At 47.1% G+C, this 25794-nt stretch overlaps 1 protein-coding gene across 2 annotated transcripts in view; it reads left to right on the forward strand.

The window, feature by feature from the left end:
• The first annotated feature begins 1411 nt into the window (after positions 1–1411).
• Csmd1 (CUB and Sushi multiple domains 1) overlaps positions 1412–25794 on the forward strand; it is a 1477900-nt gene continuing 1453517 nt past the window's right edge. For both annotated transcript variants that reach the window (XM_063234987.1, XM_063234988.1), the window contains exon 1: positions 1412–2087. In XM_063234987.1, the coding sequence (XP_063091057.1) occupies positions 2003–2087 (85 nt within the window). In that variant the 5' untranslated portion in view covers positions 1412–2002. The remainder of the gene's footprint in view (positions 2088–25794) is intronic.

The raw sequence follows: 25794 nt of genomic DNA on the forward strand, positions 1-25794 counted from the left end.
AGTCAGATTTTGGAAATATGTCCTAATGGCAAAGATCCTTCTTGGTGACACAAGTCATTAGGAGTGGCAGTGCAGAGCAGGATGCTTTCTCTGGGAGAAGTCAGCTCTTTAGCTCCTGAAGGAGATCAATTTTTCCTGATGAGGAGCTCGAAGTGAGCTATTGGAGCACTTAATGGGTGTTTTAAAAAGGCATTTTTGTTCACTTGCTGAGTTACAGATACCATCTGGGGTCTGATTTAAAATCACAGAAGAGTGACCCAGTCCTCCACATGCCAGGTTCAGCCTGAAGAATAGAGACCCTGGTTTACTCTCAGGAATTGCTGATGTTTCTTGAGAAGTTCTGTCTTCCTAGTCTCCCTGCAAGAACAGGGGATGGGGAGATTCCACCTTTGGGCATCATGAGTTATTTCTCGGATGTCTCTGGCTCCTCTATGAGAGCCAGCTTCATGGTGGTGGTGGTCGTGAGGTCCCTTGGTGAGCTCATGCTCTGGGACTAACATCTCAAACCATGGTTCTCCTTCCTTTCTGATCCTCCTTCCACATTACACTCTCCCAAGGAACACAGAGCAGGTGGAGGTCCCGTGGAAGGTGGGATCTCCAACCCCTCTCATCTCCAGGGCACAGAGAAAATGCAGGTATAGGGATGCAGCGAGCCCAGCCCACGGTGGCTCCCACCCACCACCACGAGCCTGGGTGTTGGAGATGCACCAAGCAAGCAGTCACGGGCTGGAGGCTGGGCCTTGCTGGAACTTGTGCTGTCCTCCCTGCTACAGGGGTCCTGTGGTTCCCACCTTCCCATCGCGGGTCACAGCTCTCTGTCTTGGCTGAAGTGTGTCAGGGGCTCCACACCCACACCTGCTGGGTGTGGCCTCTCTCTCTGCTGCCTCTGTGGCTCTGCACAGTGGGGATAGCCTCAGCCTCTTCTCAGGAGCCCTCCTGATCCCCGGCTCCCGTACTGGTACTCGGTTTCCCTGCTTGGGTCAGCAAGCTTGGTGGGCTCCGAACCAAATCATCCCAGGGTCTAATTTCATGAAGATGTGAAGAGCCCCAGTGAGTGAGGAACCAGGACCCTTTCTACCGCCCTGTGCATGGCACCTTGCTATAATGTCCAAAATGTAAAACGCATATATTTATATATATGTACACAGACATATACATATATGTGTGTGTATAGCACACGGATCTCCCCAGGCAGAGTGCCTGCCACCCTTCCTTCCACCTGTGTTCCCTTCCAAAGTTATGCAGGGGGCTTCGCTTTGCTCAGCAACAAGAAAGAGATCAATAGATGGAGGCAGCCAGCCCCTGCCCCTGCAGAGCTCCGGCCTGCCCACCCGAGTTGCTGCATGGTTTCTCCCGCGTGCGCGGCGTGGGCTTCCCCCACCCCGGCGCCCAACAAGTCTCCTTCCTCCAGCCTGCGCGCTGACGAGCCAGCGCAGCGCGGTGCGGGGAGCCCCAGGCCCCGCGGGGCTGTGTCTGGAATTGCACCCTGCCCAGCCTTGGTCCCCTCTCTGTGGGTAGGGATGGTTGAGTCCAGCCGCCACGGCAGCGGCTCCTTGCGCCGCTAGCAGCCCGTCTTCTGCGCTCCCCGCCTTCCCTTCCCTCTACCGCCCGGCTCTCCTCCGCGCCCCTCCCGCGTCTCCCACTCGCGGGCGCGCTCTCCAGCTGCCTCCTCTCGCTCTCCTGGCTGCGCGCGCTCCTCTCCCCGCCTCCCCTCCCGCAGCCTCGCCGCCTTGGTGCCTTCCTGCCTGGCTCGGCCGGCCCCGCCGCCCGATCTCGGCCCGGAGCAGCTCAGCCCCGCAGTGGCTCGGAACCGATGCTAGAAGAGGGACGCGAGCCGGGCGCCCAGAGCTGCAGGAGGCGTCTGATGCGCGGCCGACGGCGTCCGGACCGGGATCGTTCTCCGGCTCGCCTTGCCCTCCGGTGAATCTCGGGCTGCGTCCGTGGCCTCGCCGCGCCTCCTCGGAGAAGCGCCCAGCGTCGTGCGCGTGGAATAGCTGCAGACATGACCGCGCGGAGGAGACGCGAGTCGCCGCTGCTGCTTCTGCTGCCGGCGGCTCTGTGCGCCGGGCTCCTCGCTGCAGCGAAGGGTAAGGCAGCTCGTGGGGTCGGAGGCCCGGTGCGCGGTCGCGAGCGCGGGGCTGGCTGCAGAGGGCAGCGGCCGGCGTTTTCCATCGCGGATGCCGGGGCGCAGCGCCCGAGAAGGAGCCCTGGTGGCCCCCGCCCCGCCCCCGCTCCCCTCGCTGGGCTCCGGGCAAAGCCGCTCTCCCTTGCTTTCTCTCTTCTAAGAGAGAAAGGAGCCAGACCCGACTCGGGCTGAAACTGAGCCGCGGCGGGGCGGCGCTGCCTCGGCCGGGCGCGGGCACGGGGCCGGGGCCTGGGGCAGGTAGTTCCCAGGACTTCATGCCCGGCCCGCGCACCTGGTGGAGCCGGCCTTGCAAGTTCAGGTTTCCCAGGGACTTGGGTACCAACAGGCAGAGCTCCCAGGCCGACCTCCCGCACCCTTACATCGGGTCCAGTGTGCCTCCCCCGCCTCCAGCCTCCCGAAGCGACGCGGAGCCACCCTGCCAGGTCGCCCCCGCCTCGCCCGACTTCGCCTTGCAAGTTGCAGGGAGCGGGCGAGGGGCAAAAGGCAGCCCAGGAGACCTGGCCACGCGTCCACGCCTGAGAGATTCGCTGGGGGCGCAGGATTCGCCGACACCCCCAATCTGGTCTAGGGAGGAGGTCCCTCCAGGTGGTTCCTGGGGTCTGAGGCTCTGTGAACTTGGTTTTCTCCTTGAAATGAGTTGGGTTATGTTTTCAGTAACTACCCCGCAAGCTGCCACCTCTAAGCTCGCCACAGTTTGAGGGGAGGAGGGAGCAAAGAGGGAGAAGAGGACGGAGAGGCTGAAAGGTCTCCCGGGCTGGGCAGTCGCTGCCCTGGTCTCTCGCCCCTACCCCTCTCCACTGCTGCTCCCTGGCAATACCCGGTCGTGGTGCTGTGGGGATACCCGCGTGGAGAGACGTTTGCCTGTGCTCTGTGTGAAAGATGGGCTCAGATTCTATAGGCTTTCTGATGTTCATCTGTTGTTCCCCACAAGAAATGTTCCCTTCCTCTCCAGACTTCTTCTTTCCCCGTTTTCTGGCCGTCCAGCGGTCCAGAATGCAGGGTGCTGGAGGAGAAGGAGAAGGAGGACTCAGTGTGCTGCATGAACTCCAGAGGGGCCTGGCCGAAGCAGCCTGCTGTCCCCGGGTGGGCACGCATGGCTGAGGATAGCTGGCCCTGGCGGCCCTTGCCTGAGTCGCCCTCACCGACCTAGAGCCCGAAGGGTGGGAGTCACCGCCTGAAACAAATATGGTCCCCAGGGCCAGGCTGTGGCACCTTCCCTGACAAGGCCCTCTGCCCACCTGCCTGGCTTGGTCCGCGTGTCTTGCAGCTCCACTGGCCGCGAAGGCGCCTCTGGCTGAGCAGGGCCGGAAGAGTACCGGTCTCCGCTAGCCCTGGACCAGCTGGAAATTGAGGGGCGACGCAGAGAAAGTCGAGGGCAAGGAAGGCTGGGCCGGGGCAGAGGTGTGGGTCTCCAGTCGTTGGGGGGCGCGGGAGAGGGTCAGGGACAGGACCTGGCTTGGCTCAACTGAGCCTTTGCTGAAGAGGAAACACCTGCCACCCACAACTCTGGAAAACTTCCTGCCTTATGCCTATGCTCCGAGACCCTCCAGGCCGGGCCGCTGCCTGCCCAGGCAGGCAATTTGGGCTCCAAGGGAGCGTGCGCTCCGTTATCCGAGTTCCACGCACCCTGAGCTCCTTTACCCCGCAATTACAGGGGTGGCTGCGTGGAAACCGCGGCGGCCTGGCTGTGCTGTTTAATAATCTAAACACGTGTGCGCCGGGCAGATTCCGCCCCCACGCAGGTGGGCTGCTGCGCCAGCTCGGGCCAGCCTGGGGCGCGGTTGTGTCGGGGCTGCTTGTGGACTGGGGCTGCTCCTGGCCACAGGCACAAACTCCCGGGCGTCCCTGACCCCGCAGGGCACCCTAGAGAGGAGCCCTGCCCCTGCGCGCGTGGGATCCCAGATGTAGGCGGTGGCCTCCAAGAAGTGGGGCCCCAAGGTCCCAGGCCCCGCGCAAGGCGCTGGAGCTCAGGGTGTGCGCGCGCACTCGCGCCGAGAGGGGCCCGGACTCTCCGACGCGCCGCTCACTGCGCTATTGTCTGGCCCACGCCACGAGCGCTGTGGTTTCCTTAACCCCCGCAGGGCCGAACCCGCGTTCCCTCTGCGCGCGCGAGGACAGGTGCAAGCCCGAGGCTGGTGACGTCAGCGTGCGAGGCGCCGTGTGTGCCCTAGCAGCTGGGGCAAGGGGGTTCGTTTCCTCCTGCCATGCCGAGGCCAGGTGGCCAAGATCGGGCTTTGCCCTGGCCATCGCCTTTGGGCTCTAGGGCTGGGCCGATAGGTCCGGTCACCAGAGGCGCCTGTGCTCCATGGGACGCTGGGCGGAGGGTGCTGCGCGCACCCAGGTGGCAGCTTGCTCTATGACGGAGGCGGGCGCAGAGTTTCGGAGGCGTGGGGCGTCATTCGTGACCTGTTTGCCGAGGCGAGTCGTGAGAGACTGGAGGTTGCGCGGTTGCGGTCTCCGGAACCCGTTCCCGCGGGTGGCTGGAGGGTGGGCTTTCTTCGGAGGTCCTGGACTCTTCGGAAACATGGAGAGAAACGCGCTGTTGATTTTCTTGTTGATTGTTATGGGCAATGTTAGCATTGAGTTCCCTGGGGTGTGTGTCTCTTTAAAAGCGCCACATTTTCAGAAAACACATAAAAAGGAGGAAGAAAGCACACAGCATTCTCCTCCACTGGGTAGGTGGGATAATTCACTCAGGGAGTGCACCCCCAGACCTGCGCCCCGAATCTGGGCCCATCTCCAGGCTGCCTGGCCAAACAAAGTTTGTTTCTGAACCATGTCTCGCGTGTGCGCGGCGAGGGGAACGCGAGTGCTGCAGGCGCTGCCCGGGGCGATGTGCCCTCCCTAATGCCGGCCGGAGCCCGCACCCGCGCGGCTGGGCGAGAGGGAGGGCTGGGGGCTGTGCTGACTGGAGGCTCCCAGCAGATTGTGAAGCCCAGAGCCAGATTTTCTCAGAAAACAGCGAGGGACAAATTTCCCAACCCTCAGTGCCTCCAGATTTGATACCTTACTAAAACTAAAAGTAGAAAAAAAAAAAAATCCCCTCGGGGGAAGAATGCTGAGACCCTTAATTGTGGGTTCAGTGTCTTCTTAGTGGGGCCACGAGGCTTGTTTGTGTTCTGATGAAGCCAGGAAACTGCTGTGGAGGAGAAGCTGGCGCAGACACCCCCTGCCTAAATCCATCCTGCCTAAAAGGTGGAGAGTTTCAGGACAGCTGTTATCTCTGCATTAAGGATTTCCTTAGCAACCATCCTCTCCCTCTCCCTTCCTTTCCCACTCTCCCTCCCTCTGTCTCCTTCCATCCCTCTGTCCCTCCCTACCTCCTTCTCTTCCTGTCTCTCTCCCTTTTTCCCTTTCTCTCTCCCTGCGTTGTCAAGATGGTTAATGTTATTATTAATTTTAACTCTACACTGTTCAGCGAAAAGCTTCCAAGTGCTTGGATGGCACCAGGGTTTGGGGCCCTAGCTTTGAAGTACAGAGGGGATGTTTCCTCTAACAGCATAGGTTTGGTCAGCTGGGCAGCAGAACTTGGAGGTCTCATCACAAAAGCCTAGGGAATGAAGCTGCAGGAGCCTTCTGTGGTCCACTTCTCCCAAGTCTCAGTCACCTGTGCTCAGGGGGCCTCCAGAGGTGAGGGCTGGCTATTTTTACACTGACTTTCAGCTGCCCAATCATGCTTGATACTGACACTGCCACAGCTGGCCTGCAACCTTCCTCCAGGCAAAAGGACTCCTCCTCCCCCCTGGGGGGGGGGCGGAGGCAGCAATGCTTTCCTAGGCTCCATTTGTCTGAGACAAACCTCAGCATAAGCTTTGAAAATGTCAAGAAAATGGTTCTGCTTCCTTTAAGAAATAGATAAACAAAGGTTCTGTGGCCACTTAGTGTTTATTGCAGAAAATTCAGTAAATCCAGTGTAGACATCGCTAAGCTGTCACAATGCAAATAGCATATTAAATAGTCTGTGTGCTACTGAATTGTAAATGTGCTTCTGCTAGTTTATTTTCTTCCCAGAGCCCATGATGAAAATGCATTCCTACAACTCATGCCTCGCATTTTTGCCCGCTCCTTTTTGGCCTTTTCTATTTCTCCTGGCAAGTTGGCTTCCTTTGGTGAGGTGATTAAACCCTGTGCATTGTACTTGTGCAGAGAAGAGGGTGCAAGTGTGACATCTTTGATTCTGATTAGACCTCCATGGCTGATACAAGACCAGTGATTCAAAGTATTTACATCTTTGAGTTTCAGGGGAGGATTGAAGGCTGTGGAGCCCTAGGCCAAAAGAATAGGGACTTGGCTTTGGAGATGGGGCGTGAGAATGATCACACTAAATCCACCTGGTTCAGTGGTTTGGCCACATAGTGACTAGAGGCAGACACTGGGATCCAGTGGGATGTTGTGGAACTTGAGACAAAGATATTTTGACTATGCAGAATGTAACAGTCCTGAAGGAAATCCATCTTCTGATGTGGCCTTTGCTGCTTCTGCTTTGTGAAGATCTCCAGCTATCATTTCCAAAACAGCCTGTGGGTACCCAGACCAAATAATCACACTTACCTATGTGTGGACAGATGCATAGACAGAAGTTTTCCCTACAATGACTTGAAGATGATCCTAAATGTCTTTAATGGACAGGTCTGTCAAATGGAGTCCCTATTATACCAAAATTGGTAAGTAATGGAATTAATATTCCCTTCCTGTGCAAGCATGGATTATAGGAGCTTTGTGGACATAAAGGATACCTTTTGCCCCCCCCCCCAACAAACCTACCTCTTAGGATGCCCAATAGGGAACAATTCTCCTTTGGAAGTCAGCTGTGGTATTCTTTAAACCATTTATGTCAACCTGGACCCTTAGTATCCTAACAGACATTGCCTGGTCTTTCTTTGCCTCCAGAGGTCTTCAGTGTAACCGAGTGAAAGATTCCATCAGCCTGGAGCCTCCTCTGAATGTGTTGAAAACATTGCACCCAGGACAATATTCCAGCACTTTAACTTGCCTTAGTCCATGCTCCGGAACCTCCCTTCCCAACAGCTGTCTCCATCTCAGACTGGGTACCAATATCAACACCTGTCAAAAACAACGACTTTTATGTCATTGATACCCTTTGTGTTTCGCAGGCTGAAATCTTGCTTCATGTTGTATTAGTTTTGCTTTAGCTCAGGAAAATGATAGAAGGGAGAGAGTTATTTCACTTTTGTTTTCCATGTAAGCATTTTTAGAAGAAATGGGTGTCTCCGTACCAGTGCTCATAATCAATTTAATCTTGCCCTACCATTTGTAAAGCAGTTAAGTCATGAATGTGATCTCAAGATCTCAAGATCAAGCTTATGACCCGCATGAGATAAAGGAAATAAATAGATACACAGAAGAGTCACGTTTTTGGAGCTATTTCCAAGTTTTTCATCAAGGATTCACTTTTAGACTAAGGTTAGCATTGGGGGAGTTAAATCGCACAGCTCTTGATTTGAATCTAACTGCTTTATTTAGTGTGTTTCTTCTTTTTGGCTTGACGTATTTTGGAAATTCTCAACTTTAATAAAATTCAAGGAAAATTAGTATAACATGTTGGTATTATGGAAAGAAGAACAACCTTTTGCCTGAATAATCCAGATAAGTGTAAGATGCAGGCGCCTCTGTGGGAGAAAGGGTCTTGGGGATAATCTGGGGTCCCAGGAGGTCCCTCTTGGTACCCCACCTAATGGTGGCAGCTGTGCTGGGGTGCTTCTGAACAGCCGGGGAAACTTCCAGTGACCAATGTCGCTGCTTCACTGTTACTTCAGTGCAGATTTCATGATCTCTCTTCCAAGGCCCCACACTAAGTGGGGCTGCATTGGTGGTCGAAGCCTGTTCGCCTTACAGCACACTGCACCCCTCACTGGGTATTTCTGATGGAGCGGAGAAAGATTTAGGCGGACAGGAGTGTGGGTGTCAGCATCTCTAGTGTAGACACACACAGTGCTAAAGTATTTAATGCCTTGCACATTCATCTACGCCATGTAAATCATATCGAGTGTACTTTCTATCATATTCAGATAGATTTTACCTGTGTACTGCCAATCCATATCTTTGAGCTAGCTCATGCTGCCTTCGAGTCAAGGACAGGAGAATCTACCAATCAATTCATTAATCCGTCACATACCAATTAGCCCATACTGGTTTCATGATGAATATACCGCATTACAAATGGTACAGTTATTTCAGAAGCCCTGTTCTGTACTGTCAATGCCTTTGTCATTGGTGTTCACCGTCATAGGCCGTTTAATCTCCTTTAAAGCAAATTTACAACAGAGCCGAGGTTCCAGCTCTTGTTGGCAATGTTTACATTATGGGAAGACTTCAGACTTCATTCTGTTTCATATAAAAATACTGCTCAAGTGAATTACTTTAATTTTTTATTTTACCAGTTAGTACACTTTCATGTAATTAGTGGTATGTAAGAAATAGCTAAATGTTAGACTATGATTTGAATTATTTGGGGGAATGATCTCAAATGAATTAAAAGCCTTTGAAGTTAATTTTGAATTCTGAACAGTTATTTCTGAGATGTTTGGAGGGTTCCTATGCCACTATTGAGAGCAACTTACTTTCCCTCTTAATTTTAGAGGAAGTGTCTCTCACTGATGAAGTGTGTGGAGGGCTCTCGTCTCTCACCTCCCAACAAAACAGTGCCTTCTCCATGGTCAGGTTCATGATGGCATTTCCTTACCCTGGATGCTATGGGGGAATTTCCTCTCCTTTTCCCTCCCTCGCTGGCTGTCAACACCACCAGCCTTTCACACTCAGCCAGTGGTGGCCTTGAGTGTGATTCATGGGCCTTCCCATGAGGATGTTGTTTCAATGTTCTTTCCAAGACAGGGAAGTGGGAATGTGTTCAAAACCATTCACAGTCTTCATCACCATAACTTCAAGGTGGTTTTGTTGTTGTTGTTGGGAAAATGTTGTTTCCATGATTTCTACAGTGTGGGTCACTCAGACTTGCGATTGGTACTTCCACAAACAAAAGAGACCTTGACCATGCGGGAAAGGTCACATCTGTGGAAGAGATGACCAAAAGGAGCAGATACTTTCTCCATGAAATTTCTTCAGCATTGGCTTTACATTTTTCTTTCTGTCCCATTCTTTCTCCAGCTTTCTTTATAAAATATAATTATCATGAGTGATTGAGCTCAGCTGTTGTGGTTTGTGTACACACAGAGGCCAGGTACCTGCTCCACATGCCTGATTCATTTCACCTGGAAGCAGTGTAAGGTTCAAGAATATCATTCGGCATCCTCTAAAACTTTTAGATATTAAAAGACTCATAAGTGAAAGAAATCAGACTCGCACGTGTAAATATCGTATTATCTCCGTAGTGTAAAAAACTGAAAGACTAAGATCCAAAATATATGATAGATACAGAGAAAATGAAAGGGAAATGAGCAACTCAAAAGGAAGTAACAATAGGATGGGGAAAGGAGAAAGGAAAGAGAAAACATTAGGTAATTCTACTAATCTCAGTTCATCAAAAAGAACTGTTTGCTCTTTTATGGTTCGATTTTTCACTCCTATATCTACTGCACTGAGGGTAACACACACTATATTAGCCATTGTTACCCTTCTAGTACTTGGTTTTGAAATTCTGTATCATCCTTTTTATTCCTTTTTCATTTTAAAATACAGAAACTCAAGTGAGAAAGGTCATATTGTTAGTCTTAGGTGGATCTCTCTTTACTAACCAAAATTTTCAAGGGTCTAGGTGGGACCACTACCATTGTTCACTATATGCATATTTTTTGTCTGTCAGTATCCTTAATAATAAAGACTTGAGGGCCACAGAAGACATTTTGGATGTTAATATTCCTGAATAGGATCTACATGAGTGTCTTGTGCCTGTAAAGATTTGTCACATGCATACGCCCTCCAGCATCACTGCTGCATGAAAACTGGGGTGCAGAACCACTTACTCTTCAGCCTCATAGAGTGTATATGTGTGTGTGTGTGTGTGTGTGAGAGAGAGAGAGAGAGAGAGAGAGAAGGAGAGGGAGGGAGACTGGGGTAGTTCACACTGAACTACACCCACCTTATTTTGAGACAAGGTCTTACAAAATTACTAAGTTGTTGGGATCACACTTGTGACCCTCCTGCCTCAGCCCCAGATGGCTAGAATGACATTTGTGTGCCATCAGCTGAGTTGCACGGCACATCATTCAGAAAGAAGTTGAGTTTCTGCCTTTAAGGAGCAAACAGCGAAACTACCTGCTGTGATTTCCCCATGTTCACCCATTTCCACCTGAGGGATGCACTGGCAGGAGGAGTTGCTTAGTCTGTCCTGTTCACTACTTCTCACAACCATTGTGTATGTTAACTAACCAAATTCATCGCGGATCCAAAAGAAAGAACATTTTTCTTAGAAGGGTGCACTATATGTAACAGTTGGGTTTGGGTCAGGCCAAGGGTACACATTGCATCCATCTCCATCAGTGTTACTCCCTTTCCTCCCCCTGCCTTTCACTCTTCCCTTGTCCCTGCGGCTCTTTCCCACCTCCAGAGTGCCTTGAGGCCCTGCTGATAAGGGGGATCAGTCAGATCCAAAGGGAGAATATTACGTGCTTTCCCAAATATGATAAACCCAAAATATAACAAAGAGCAAAATAAGGGTGGGTTTGCTGGAGAGGAATTTGTGCAGATTAAAGTGGATTTGCTGGGGAGGCGGGGAGGCGGGGAGGCACAAGGAAGATGAAGCCTTCTGCACTGCTGTTGGGAATGCAAACTAGTACAACCACTTTGGAAATCAATATGGAGGCTTGTCAGAAAACTAAGAAATTGGGAAGTGCACCTGATCAGCTGTTCTTCCTCTAGCCATCTTCCCAACAGAGGTAAGGATGACATACTACATGCGTGCATGCATATCCATGTTTATAGCAGCACAATTCACAATAGCTAAACCTTGGGAACAGCCTTTATGCTGATCATCAGATAAATGGACAAAAAAGTATTTATATTCAATGGACAAAGAAGGATAAGTCTGAGGCATTTATAGGAAAATGGATATACCCGGTGACAATAATGTGAAGGGAAATTAACCAGACACACAAGCCTAGATAGCTCTTGATGTCTTTCATATTAGAAACCTGAAATACAGAAAGAGAGCAACATAAAAGGTAGTAACAAGTAGGGAGGTCTCTTTCAAGAAAAGGGAATGAGAAATGGGGGAAGAGGAGACAGGGGAGGGAAAACATTGAAGCAAAGCTGGAACTGGATTGTGAATGGGAAGGAGACCAAGAGTTGCAGGGGACCAGGGAAGGAGGAGAGCTGTGAGCTGCGGGAGGTGCAGGCGCCTGGCTGCCTGCAATGCATGTCCTCAGCACCCCTGCAGACCTGAGCTAAGGTAGTGTCATATAGCGTTACAAGGAGAGAGAAGCGGGCAGAAGTGGTCCACACGGAGGGTGCTGAGGAGAACCAGGCTGAGCGCAGCTGAAAGGCTTCTTGCTCTTTGGGCAGCAGGGTGAGGCCTACCAGAAGTGTCCAGCGTGTGCACAAATCTGTGCACATTTGTGCTGGGTGGACACTGGCATCTTCCTCCTGCACAACTTGCCTACATGTCCCAAAAGCTGCTTGTCCAGCGGGGACAGGAAATCAGCCCTGCCCTGGGGCCCCTTGCTGAACCCTGCGGATTTTAGACCCTGCTTCCTTCCTTGCCCACAGGCACAGGAGGCTAGAGTCTCACTGCAGTGTGGTGCTTGTGCTCTTCTGCTATGTGAGGACCTCCAGATGAAATTGTAAGCATGCCTTGGTGTGGGAAACAAATCACTTTGTGGCTTCTGGTCATTGGGACCTGGCCTTCTAAACACTAGGTAAACTTCCTGCAGCCCAGATTGCAACTCGGGGGCTCTGAGGTTTCCCTATTCACAGTCAGAGCCCAGCTCTCTGACCAGGGATGCCAGCTAGGCCCTGCATTTCTTCCGGCAGCCTGCAGCTTTCTCGAGCCTGTTCGAGCACCGTTATCTGGGGTGGATTTTGGTGGGGCCTCTGTCTGCTGTGTTTGGGCCACCTCAGCGCTCTCATCCATGCGTGTTTGGATCACCAAGCCCCTTCCTTCCCAGGTTCTGCAGGAGCTCACTTGTCTGATGCTCATCACAGTGTAGGAAGCCTCAGTGAGATGTTTTTCAAAGAGCATTCTGGTGTGCTGATGTTTTTAGGGTCCTAACACCATGGATCTGAAAGAGCTAGAGAGCTGCAGACACCTGTGCAATTCTAAAACCATCCACCTTTTTTTCTCATGCATTCACTTCTCTGACAAATCACCATTTTCAGCTTGTGTAGCATACATGTTGCATTCATGCAGTATTTTTAGTGAGTCAGATTAAGGTGCTCTAAGCATGTAGTTGAAACAGCTCAAGATTAGAGATGACCTGAAGAAAGAATCAGTAATGACTTATTCGCTACCTACTTAAAATTGGAATTATCAAAGTAACCAACTCTAAGCAGTGAATGGTGGCAAACACCTGTAATCCCAGCATGGCAGAAAGCAGAGGCAAAAAGATCAGAATAAATCTGAGCCCAATCTGCGTGAGCTAATGAATTAAATGCATCTCAGAATTAAAATAAAACTAAAACAGGGCTGGGCATGGTATTCAGGACCAGGGCCTTGGTTTCAACACATAGAACATCAAACAATCCCTCAGTCAGTCGTGCTTTGAAACCTCTTAGGAAAGGCACTATTTCACTGTGTTTATTTGATTTGCTTGTGTTCATTTTTCATGACTGTTTGTACACAGAGTGAAATTTCTGAGGCCCTTTCATTTTCAGGTGACAATAATTTAATATTAGAGCTTGTTCAGCAGATAGGTCAGCCTACAATTGTCATTTTGATCTTCATGACTATTTTATCTTGGCTTTTTAATTTAAAAGAATTACATAAGAGGCTTATGGAACAAAGAAGAACTCATCAGCCTCTTTCTTTTACAACTGCAGTTAGAAAATTATATTTCCAGTGCTCTGTGGTGGCGTCGCCCTGGGAGGAGTGGAAGGAACTTGTCAGGCTGGTGAAAAGTTGAGGCATCTCTGACCTGCAAATGTAAGGAGAATAGCGGAGCTAAGCTTCTGGCTGTGACTTATGTCCCCACCAAAGGTGTTTTGCTTTCAAGTTTTATGATGGACAGACAATAAGAAGCCTTTTACAGAGAGTTGGTATAAAAATACTGCGGAAGTATTGTGTGACCCAGTGAAGGGACTCTCATTTCTTCTGTGGAGTGGGTTCTCTTACATTTTATATTTTAAGAACAGATACTAGAAGAAGAAAGTACGTAATGTAGCGATTTGATGTAATTCATTGCAGCCTTACAGTCAGCAGAAGAGTGTGGCTGTATTCCCAGAGGATGCGTGGTCTTGGTCCCCAGATGAGAGAGGCAGAAAGCGGAAGGCCTGTGCTGCAAGGTGACTTTATGCTGCCCACTGCTCCTGTGTTGGGCCTCCCTGGGGGACCAGATGCCACTGCTCAGCTGTGGCCAGAGCCAGGAAGAGGGGTGAGGAAGGACAGGCGGGCAGCCTTGTGCCTGGTGCACTTCCCTGAGCTCTTGGTTGCTACACAGCATCATGGGCAGCTTGAAAGGACACCTTTGGACTCTGGGGGTTGAGGCCTCTATGCAGTGGGGCCGGGCGGGCCCCTGCTTAGGGTCTCAGAGGTGCGCTCAGTGCATGGCCAGCGCTGCAGTCTGATTAGAGGCCCATCCGGAAGGGCTGGGCATTGCTGAGGCAGCAGGCAGAACTCAGAGCCTGCAGGACTGCAGGTCTGTGCTGCCTCTCGGCTGGAGCTTAACCCCACTTCCTAGAGGTCATTTGGGGTTCTTTGCCATGTGTGGGATTCCATGAAGGCAGAAAGCCATGGGTGCAGAGAGCTGTGGAGAATGGGTGGCGGGGTAAAAGCTGCTACTTCTCCTTGTCCACAGGGCCACCCACAGCCGCTCACATTCACACGGGAGAGGTGAGCCATCACACAAGGGCATGGGCATCAGCAGCTGGGGTGCACAAGGGTCACCTTCCCTTCACCACAGGGTGCTAAGAAAATGACAAGGAACCACATGGCCAATCTGCCAGGGGCCAGGGGCCTGACTACACATGGCCAGTAAATGTGAGTCTGATTTTTACATGAAGACCTAGGTAATGTATGCAGGGAAACAGTCCCAGACTTACTAACCAAAAGGCGGGAAGTAGCACATTGCCACAGTTTTCACAGTGTACTTGTGAAGCTGCGATGGGCATCAGCCTGCGTAGCAGGAACATGGACAGAGTGCTCGCATACAGCATTGCGTGCACCTGGAAAACTGAAGGCGGCATATGAGGGGGTAATTCCCAGCCTCAAAATTTTAAGTTATCAGGCACTGAACTCAGAAATGTAATATGTGCCACGGAGACAGATGCTTGTTCCTGGGTGCACTGACCCCAAGGATGGAAAATTAGCCCGAGCGTAAATTTGCATTATCTTTAAATGGCCAATGGATTTGTGGTGCCATCCTATGCTTCGTGCATGAAGGGGTCGTCATGGTAAACTGTTAAGCTGAACATGAGAAGTTGTGTGTACAGTCTCCTTTCCACGGGCTGCCCCTGCACACACAGGGAGACACAGGTGAAAATTCGCAACACCACAGCAACTGCCCCTGTTTTGATTTTTTGAATGACTATGAGAAACATGTCTACAGTGGTTCCTAAGTTTTAAAAAAACTGTCCCTCAAATTCTTTCTTACCAGACCACACTGATGGCAAAGAAGAGAAAGATTAATAAGATTTTTGAACCTCAAGGAATCTTTGAGTGTTTAGATCCGAGACTCTTGATTTACTTGTCCCCAGACCCCTAGAACTAGGGGAAAGCTGAAGGAGAGAGTGGGGCTCCCGATGGGCCAGGCAGCCCTGTCCTACTGTAGCCTGTGGTCCTCCCCCTAATTGTCCTGTGCTGTGGGCCCCTCTGGCATTTGTGGCCTTGACTCTCCTGCAGCTCACCCTGACCACCCTCCACCTGCTGTAAGGCGATTCTGGGAAGAGCTGTGTGGCAGGAATAGCTCCAGGCTGACACGTACAGCCCGGGATTCTCCTGGAGACATCCCTCGCTCATTCTACTGTGGTGCTCAGTAGAGCCCAGGGCCCCTCCCCAGAACCCTTGGGAGAAGATCGTGCTTTGCAGATACCCACTCCAGCCCTTTCCATTGAACTCGCACTGCCCATGTCTTGGGGTCTGTGGTTAGGATGCTCCCTATCCACAGGGCTTGAGCCACACATTTGTCATCACAGAGTGTTTCACTCTGAAGCCCTTGGCACGTTCAGTTTTACCACGCCCACTTCTTCTGCTTGTTCAGACTTTTCAAGTTAGTATGATGAGATGACTGCATTTCTAAACTCAGTGCCTCAGTGACTGAATGGATGTCAAAGAAATGGGACATGGTTCATGATTCCGCTGGCAGCTCCTGTCTCGGGACAGATGCAGCTTGTCCTGGGTCCTGTGTGCTCAGGGGTCCCTGTGGGAGAAGGTGGCCCTGCTGTGTGTTTCACAGCATTGCTGCCCACTGAGCAATGTGCAGCCCCCTAAGCTGGACCCTCTGACGTGGCAATGGGAAACATACCCAGAAGGGTGGCCGCTGGGATGAATGGAGTGTCTAGGGTCAGTCTCTTGTGAAATCTCCAATTAGTAAATCCCCAGTTTCTGAACAAGTTCTGTTCTAGGAAAGATTTCTTAATCCAATAAAGTGAATTTTACTGTGAAAGTCCCCAACTCAAGTGTTTGGGGTTGAACTTAGCTGTTACTGACTTTTATAGTGGTTGTACCAGGCAATGCTCCCACTAACCAATGCAGGTTTACTTTCTGAATCTCAGCTTTGCCAGAATTTGTTATTGTTTGATTTCTTGAATAGACATTCTTGCTGGTGTAAGATGGAATCTCAGGGCTGCTTTAATTTGCATTTCTGCAATGACCTGAGATGGTGAACATTTTTCATGTATTTATTGGCCCTTTGTGTTTTTTCTTCTGATAAGCATCTGTTCATTTCAGTTGTTCATGTTTTGATTGGATCCTTCACTTTGCAGACCTAATATTTTTGAGCTCTTTATATATCATAGATACTACTTCTCTGAGTTACAGCACGAGTTTTTTTTTTTTTTCCTCCCTTTTGCAGGTTGTCTGTTGGCTTGGTGGGTAATTGTTATGTACTGTAAACATAGTGATACCTCAATAGTGAGGTCCAGGATGTGGGGTTTGCGTTTCTCTGCAAAGCTAGTGCCAGCTGAAACCAGTACAGCAAGGGCTCAGTGACTAACCTCATGTTGAGAGCAGAGTGGAGCCAGGTGAATTTTAAATAACTTTTAGTAACTATTATCTTTTAACAACCAAATATTAATATTTTAATTCTTTGGGATATTGTCTTAGAAGAAATATTGAAGTAAACTGTCTTTTTTTTTGTAGAGAAATCATTTATAAATGAAGGTTAGTAATTTTACTTTATACACTGAGTACTAAAAAGTTTATAAATAATCCTGCTATCACCTTCTAGAAGTTTCTAACTTGTGAAAATTTCTTTGTATATTCCTCAGTGAATTTTTAGTATTCGACAATGTCAGTAATCATTGCACAAATGATTCTTTTATCTTCTTTACTAGTAAACACTTGCTGTAAATGCTCCCATGACTGGAGTGGGTTGGTAACACATCTTAGTCCCTTTTCCATCCTCTGCCGTCCCCTCCTTCCCCTCTATTCCCTCTATTGAGTGATTTCCTTCTTTGAAGAAAGGCTCTCTCTCTACTTCCTATTACCCACATTTTATTTTCCTCTTTATTTATTATTTATTGGGTTTCTAGTTAATCATTGGAACTTGTGCATCAAATTCACCTCAAATAACATGAAGGACTCAGCCTCAAAAGTACATAAGAAAATGTACTTTTAATATCATTTGAGGTTAAATTGGAATAGATGGTCTGTACCTCAATATAATAGAGGCAGTCTATGACAAACCAACAACCAATATCATACTAAATGGCCAAAAATTGAAGGCCTTTACTTTAAAATCAGGCACAAGACAAGGATGTCCCTTATCACCACTCCTATTTAATATAGTGCTGGAAATACTAGCCAGAGCAATTAGACAAGACAGAGAGAAAGAAAAGGCGTAAAGGTAGGAAAAGAAGAAGTTAAGCTATCATTATTTGCAGATGACATGATACTCTATATAGAAGACCCCAAAACTCCATTGAAAGACTGCTAGATATAATAAATAAATTCAGTAATGTAGCTGGATATAAAATCAATACTCAAAAATCAATTGCATTCATATACACTAACAACAAAGTCACAGAGAGAGAAATAAGAGAAGCCACACCCTTCACACTAGCAACCAAAAAAAAAAAAAAAAAAAAGAAATATCTAGGAATTACTCTCACAAAAGAAGTGAAAAACCTGTACAAGGAAAATTATAATACACTGAAAAATGAAATTGAAGATGACCTCAAAAAATGGAAAGACAACCCTTGCTCATGGATAGGAAGAATAAATATTGTGAAAATGGCCATTCTCCCAAAACTTTTATACAGATTCAATGCAATCCCGATAAAAATACCATCAACATACTTCACAGAACTCGAGAAATCACTCCTAAAATTCATCTGGAGCGAGAAGAGACCTAGAATAGCAAGGACAGTTCTAAGCAGCAAAGGCAAGGCAGGAGGTATCACAATCCCTGACTTGAAGTTACACTACAAAGCAACCGTAGTAAAATCAACATGGTACTGGAACCAAAACAGAGCTGAAGATCAGTGGAATAGATTAGAAGATACAACCACAACTACAAACACACTCAACCACCTTATCTTTGATAAAGGGGCCAAACATGTTCACTGGAAGAACGACAGTCTCTTTAATAAATGGTGTTGGAAAAACTGGCTCTCCATATGCCAAAAGCTAAAACTAGACCCATGCCTATCACCATGTACTAAAATAAAATCTAAATGGATCAAAGATCTAAATATTAAAACAGAAACACTAAATCTATTGGAAGACAAATTGGGTAAAAACCTTGAAGGTATAAGAATAGGTAGAGAATTCATGAATAGGACTCAAACTGCACAGGAAATACTTCCCAGAATCAATAACTGGGATCACCTCTTATTAAAAAGTTTCTGCACATCAAAAGAAATCTCCAGCATAGTGAAAAGAAAACCCACAAACTGGGAAAAAATCTTAGTGAACTGCCCCTCAGACAAAGGACTTCTGTCTAAAACATATAAAGAATTAAAAAAAAAAATCAGACCCCCAAAATTCAAAGACCCAATCCAAAAGTGGGCATCTGAGATGAATAAACAATTCTCTGATAAAGAAATACAAACAGCAAATAACTATATAAAAAAGTGTTCATCATCATTAGCCATTGGAGAAATGCAAATTAAAACCACACTGAGATTTCATCTCACTCCTGAAAGAATGGCCAAGATCAAGAAAACCACCAACAACAAATGCTGGAGAGGCTGTGGGGGAAAAGGAACTCTCCTGCACTGTTGGTGGGAGTGTAGACTAGTGTAACCATTGTGGAGGTCAGTCTGGAGATTTCTCAGAAAACTGGGACTAGAAGCCCCATTTGACCCAGCTATACCACTTCTAGGCATATTTCCAGAAGAACTGAAAGCATCATACCGTGTTTATAGCAGCACAATTTGTAATAGCCAGATCTTGGAAACAACCTAAGTGTCCATCAACTGAAGAATGGACAAAAAAGTTGTGGTATTTTTATACAGTGGAGTACTACTCAGCTAAAAGAATGATCACATTGAGACATTTATAAATAAATGGACTCAGCTTGAGACCATACTCATAAATGGAATAAATCAAACTCACATGTATAAATACCGAATAGTTTCCCTAGTGTAAGAAATGATAAGAAAACATAAAAGTATGTGGTAATCATGATTCCCAATCATATTGGTTTGAAGCCATATAATGTTTTCACTCATTTACTGCAATAGTTTTAACCTGGGTTGTTCGATTTTAGTATCTATGATAGCACAAATAGCTATTTTGAAGAAAACAACACAACATAGAAGCTAGTGCTGATTTAATATTGTCTTGTTTTGAAGTCCCATCAAGCTGTGGTACATCTGTTTCCACTGGTTTTAACATGTTGTATCTTACTATATTTCACTATATGCTATAGTATAAATGGAATTCTTTATAGGCAAAGAGATAATAAAGAAACTGTTGTTCATTTTCTATTAGCTGGTTCTAAATACACTGTAATTCTTGCATTCTCTTGAATGGCTTCACACTGTCTTGATATGCTTGATGTTATAGCATACGAAGTTACACTCAAATAATTCAAGGAAAGAGGCACTATGGCGACTACTATTATGTTAGATTATCTGGGGTGAAACACGATGATGCCTGAATGGTTCAGTTCTATCCTGCGTTGTTCTGTTACAATGTTCTCTCTTATCTCAATCCCCCCCCCTTTTAAAATTAATTTATTTTCTCTCATGTTTTTAATTAAGTGAAAACTAAATTAAAAATAGCAGGACATATTATAGTAACTTTCTTGGTTTTCCTATTAACCTGATTTGAACCCCAGTATTGCTCTCCCCATCTTGTTCTGTCTGATTATTCTATATTCTATTTTGTTTGATAGTATCAAGTTTGAGGGTATAGGCAACCACTTTGAAGGCAATAAGATATACTATGATGCCCATTATGGTTTAACTATTATCCTTTTTTTGAAGTCCTGCAAGTTCTTCAGTGTAGGTTTTATTGGTCTTGTTCTGTACTGTTTTGATCAATTCTATTATACCTGATGATATAGGCAACTCAATTTAAAAATAGCAAGAGGCACAATGGTAACCACTTTTGATCACTTGGTATTCTATTTTTGCATCATGTACTATGCCCACCCTTCTGTTCTAACTGACTCTGTTTTGCTTAGTTACATTTGGTTTTATTCTCTTCAAAAAAAAGTAATAAGAACCATGGGAGTGATAAAACCCAAAAAGTCAAATTGTTATTTTAAAAAAGAGAGGAAAGGAAATTGGACTAAGGGATATAACCACAGGTACGTTGGAGTGTGTAGGATGGAAAACCATGTTACTGAGCTTTTGTTGGATCCTTGAATGGAACTGTCTCCAATTTCACTGTATGAATGTCCACTTTATATGCTTTAATTTTATAATTTTGACAACTGTTCCTGGGAAGATAATATGTAACCTATTAACTGGTGATTTCTTACTATATATTTTTTTTCTTGAAATACTGTATTATTTGTACCCACTTACTGCTTTTTTTTAATGTCCTTTCTTTTTTTTCTCTTTAAATAAAAAAATATATATATATCATTTGAGGTCAGCAGTCCCTGAAAGTTGGAAATGACCAAGAAAGAAACAGTCAAATAAAGCAGTGGAAATGTTTCAAATGTATTCAGAAGGGGAAATCAGTGTGGACGTCCTGGTGCACTGACCGAGAAACCCCAGAGAGCAGTGTGACACTTCCTGGTCTGAGTGAACTCATTTCTTTTTCTAACAGCTTAATTTTCATCATGGAAAGTATCTGAGGCCACTTTCAGAAGGATACTTGAAGTGATCAGATTTGCCAGTTAAACCACTTGAAAAGCACAGTTAGATTCGTTTCTTGTAGTACAGTAAATCCATAACGTGAGGAACAATCCGTAGGACTGGAGGCACTGATGTTACTGAGATCTTCACAGTGGCCAGGACCCAGTTCCTGTCCTCCCCCCTCTGCTTCCCCAAGCTACCACACAGGAGTCAGTAGTGATGACACAGCCAGTGTGGCCTGGCCTCGCCCTGCTGGCTGAAGGCTCCCAGTTTGCGTCCAGCTCTGGCCGGGGGACCCTTGAGCTCAGAGCATCTCCTGTGCTTGTCTGGCAGCTCTGCATTGAGTACCTGTGTTGACCTGTGAAGGTGGGGTTTTTGCATGTGAGAGCCCTACTTACAGGCACAAAAACAAATCCCAGGTGATGATTTTTGGAAGAACATGTTTCTTGCAAAGCTACATCCATGGAGGCATTTAGAACAGGCTGTGCAGAAACCAGGTGACTGCTGCTCAGCCTGAGTCCTCCAAGGCAGGCAGGCTGAGTGTGGCTGTCAGAGAAATGCCGTCTCACTGCCGCCTCCAGGTCAGCACAGAAGCCCTGGAATGGAGCAGGCCCAACAGAGACTTGTGATATTGGACACCTTGGGGCCTCAGGAGTGTGCGAATTGCTGAGTGTTGGGTGCACAGTGGCCACTTGCCAGTCTTGTTAGTGCCTTGTGCTCCTAGCGGGGCTTTTTCCTTTTTGGTTAAGGTCTTGCCTCAGGCCCAGATGCTTCTCCTCAGTGCAATCTCCTCTAGACTGTGCCAGTTTGGGTTGAGCACCTTGCATGTCAGGTGGGGTCACTTTGAAGCTGTTCCTTTGCATCAGTGGGACAGGTGTGTCTGTCCTGAGAGCCTCAGGTCTGCATGCTGAGAAAGAGTGTGGGGTGGCTGTACTTGTTGGAGAGCAGCTTCCTTTTGGGGGAATGGCCTGTCGGGCCAAGTGTGGCCCTGTCTGTGTGATCACCGGAGCCAGGAGAATGTACAGAAGAAAACAGAGGAGCCCAGAAGGTGGAGAGGCCTTTGCATGGTGTCACACAAGGGTCCACAGAGCGCAGGCGCACAGCTGCTTCCTCTTGCTGGTGGGACTTTCCACCCACGCCCTGGCGTGAGCCACAAGAGCAGTGTGTGGAGGGTGGCCCTGTATTTTCAGTAAGGTTCCCCTGGTGGAACCCTTCTTGGCTTGTTTCAAGGAGGAGCAGAGTTGAGTTTCAGTCTCACCAGTGCAGATTAGGTTACGCTCTTACTCCAGGCTTCCTGAAGGAACTGTGTGGTAAGTTAGTTATAAACATCTCCATAGATAGGGAATAGTAATGAGTGACAGGACAAAGGAAAGGCTGGTATAATACGCAGTGTTTGAGGCTGCTGCATTAATGGACACAGCCCCGTCTGAGGAGGACCAGACATGCCTAATGGTGGCAAAGTGTCTGACCATGAGCACGCCCTGCCCTTGCCCTGGGCAGTGCCAGGACAGGAGACAACCACTGAGTGGCAGAATGAAAAGACAGCGATGGCAATGATGGCTGCGTCTCACCCTGCAGACAGTGCCCAGGTGCCCCTTATTTCCTTCATTTTCACATCTGACCAACAGTGCATATCAGTAAGCACAGGCCTACTAGAGTAGCTCTCAAGTGAATATTTACTAAAGACATGGGAGCTAAGTGACATGCAGAGCATCTAGCACGTCACAGTTACTTCTGAGATCATACTAGTCTCACACCAGGGCGGGTTGGACATGGGATAGAGCTCATTCCATAGAGACATACAACTGATGTACCATGTAGCTTATTTAGGGTGGCCGGGTAGTTGGAAGTGAATTTCAGAGTAGGATGTATTTGTTTTGCAGCTGTGTATAAATGATTAGGTTTTTAAGAGCTACTAAAACTCAGTCTGAAGAGTTTGAAATGCATTGTCGTTTGTGTATGCAAAGAGCTGACCCAAAACACTGTGTAGTGTTGTGGCACTCGTATGGACTCATTTTACAAATTTCATTATAGTCCTTTTGAAGGGTGATAGTTTTTGCATTTTATTAATATCCCTACGCTAATTAATAAAGCATATAAATAGGGGAAATAAATATTTAAAGACATAGTGAAAGTACTTAAGAGAAGAGATAGTTACAACTGCAGAGGAAGTAGCCTGATAGCTATAAATTAACAACGGATGCATTGCCATGGTTTGTGCTGGCCTACCACTGACCACCAGTCCTGACCTTGTGTGTGGGAAGTTATCACTACAACTGTACAGCAGTTCCATTTCAAGTCTGAAAGGAGTAGATGACCACCACAGTACTCTTCTTTATTCAGGCAGACTTTTCCTAGTGACTAATATAATTTTAATCCGATAGAGGCAGTCTGAGAATAGAGGAAGGAGTGTTTAATCCCTGCTTGACTTTCATCTTAGACTCCTCTGAGTTCCAGAAACAATATCTGCTCTCCCTTTTTCTGCTTTTTTTGTTTTTGTTTTTGTGCCAGGGATTGAACTCAGGACCTTGTGCTTGCCAGGCAGGTGCTTATGCCGTTGAGATAAACCCTTGGCCCCTTCCTGATATTATTGTAAATAATATGCATTGTTTGATTCTGACCCTGGATGTCATTGTCCTTACAATCCAGTGCTTGTCCACCGTCTGTCACACAGTACATCAAAGAAGCCCTGAGGTGTCAGGGGACATGTGCCCTTTGTGGGTCCCTGCATGGGTCACCATCACCTCTTCTTGGAATGTGACCTGTTTGTTCATACTCAGCCTTTGTGTGTGGCATCTACAGGAAGAGTATCTTGCCCAGGCTCTTTTGTGTTCTGGCTTGGACCCTTCTTGGTCTCCAGGTTCTCAAAAGAATCAGTTTTGAACCTTCTGCTTCTGACCCTGATATTCTCTGGCTAGTGTTACAAGTGCAGTGGCAGTTGGACTGATCAGAACAGCCTCCATGACAGTGGCAGGGGAGCCTGACAGGACCACTTGCAGCAAGGAGTGAGAAGGAGTATGCTCTGCATGTGTTTTTCTCTCCTTTTAAAATAATCTATAGTCTCCTCAAATGATATTTAGCAGAATTTACTTTAATTTGTATAAACCAAAATTAATTACTGAATATTTGTTCCTGATATTTGCACAGATCCTATGAAAAATTGAAATCAGCGTGGAACCCTAAAAGTGTCAGGGCTTCCTCTGATGGTGAGCCCATGGGACCACTTGACCACCCCATGACCTTTATCATGTGCGCCTTGCTTTTCTTGGGAGCTGAAAGTGACCCTACTTTGGGGTAGGAACCCCGTCCCCTGCAATGTCAGCTCTGCAACAGCTGTAATGAGCGCCTTCTGCTGGAGCTGTAGGAAAACACTCAGTCTCCCAGACACTAACTGATGTCCACTGTTGGCTTGAGTCTTCTGTCTAAATACTTTCTCAGCCCCAGGATTAGGACAAACTTGTATTAACTGTGAGGAAGTTTATGCATCACAACATAGCTTTAAAACACTCCACAGTGTCTTTGGGAGACAGGTCAGCACTAAACTTCCTCACATCATATTTTCTTGATCAGGAATAAGAGTCGGAGAAGCCACCTTGCCTGGCCTTATGTCCTGAGTTACAGAGCTGGACTGAGGGCATTTTCTTTGGAGCTTTGTCTTACATGCAGGTATCTGAGGTCGATCTTCAATTTTCCAGCAGCAGAGTTCTGCTGCAATTTAAAAAATTTAAGAGCCTCTGCTGATGTTTATTTGTTATGTGGTGAGATGCTGAGGAGAGTCTTTTGCTGAAATGTCCTGCATATTGAACTGGTCTTTGGATTATTTTTCTCTAATTCATTTCCTGTAATGATCCCTGTCCTTCAACACCTAATGATGTGTACAGTGTGGTGTGGAATCTTCTAACTTTCTGCCAAAGCTGTAACTAGGTCTGGATGCCAGAAATACATATTGGAAATAATCAAGGGATGCATGCTTGTACTGTAGCTAAGTGCTGGATGCTAAATGCTGAGATTGTGGAATGATCTCTGTAACAATAAAACCTGGCTGAGAAAGAAATATCTAAAACACCTCACTTTAGGCTGCTTCATTTTGAATCATTTTCATGTTTTGTGCTTAACTTTTACTTTAGGAACAAGTAGACTTTGGGAAAGATGCATTCAGCCAGATAAGTGTGTTGGATTCAGTGTCTCCAGGAAAGGAGCAGGTGACTGGGCTTATCTCAGAAGAAGCCATGGACCCTCAGGATTCCTTTTAGGGCTCTGGGTAACATAAGCATAATGGTACAGGTCTGCAATTCCACTACTCCAGGAGGCTTAGGCAGGAGGACTGCAACTTCGAGTCCTCCTAGGAAGTTTAGTGACTTAGGAAAACTTTGTTTCAAAATAAATTTAAAAAGTATATTTTTTACAATAATTTTTAAAATACATATATGGTGTGGATATAGTTAAATGGAAAGATGGAAAGACCCTGGGTTTAATCCCAGGAAATTAATAAACAAAACACAGAAACACAGCAAAAAAGCATACTCTGGGTGAAAAACCAATAAATAAATGTATATCAACCAACTTGCCACCAAAGTATGCATGAACTCCAGGGCCTGGAGGTAGAGTGTTCCCAATGGCACTGGGGTGTCTGGACAGATCGGGAGACTGTGGCGAGTAGAGGGCTGGAGGGAGAAGGAAAGGTTGGTCACCAGGCACAGTGTCCCTGGAGACACATGCAGGGACACACACTGCAGTGGGGCGGATGTAGCTCATACAGTTACAGAGGACTTGGTCAGGGTCATGCCTCACTGTGGAAGCTTTCTGAGCTCTCACTGCAGAGATTCATAGAAGTCAACAAGGCAGCCATGAGTCCCTGTTGGTTTTTAAGGGACTGTGTATGATTTATGTGCTACACAGGGCTCTAGAACCACAGAAGGAGCAAGTGCGACTTTAGTGCATGCAAATACTTTTCTACAAGTAAACTCAATGTATGCTGCTTAAATAGTTCCAAATGTTGACTAGATTAACTTTACTGAGCACTGTTTATGATACTTACAGTCCGGGGCCAGTTCCTAGAACTGAGTCAATAGGTTTCCTGTCCCAAGGCACTCTAGTTGTGACCAGAG

Source organism: Cavia porcellus, unplaced genomic scaffold (genome assembly GCF_034190915.1).
Source record: "Cavia porcellus strain 051 isolate PalLab524CR breed Dunkin Hartley unplaced genomic scaffold, mCavPor4.1 scaffold_24, whole genome shotgun sequence".
Taxonomy (NCBI): domain Eukaryota; kingdom Metazoa; phylum Chordata; class Mammalia; order Rodentia; family Caviidae; genus Cavia; species Cavia porcellus.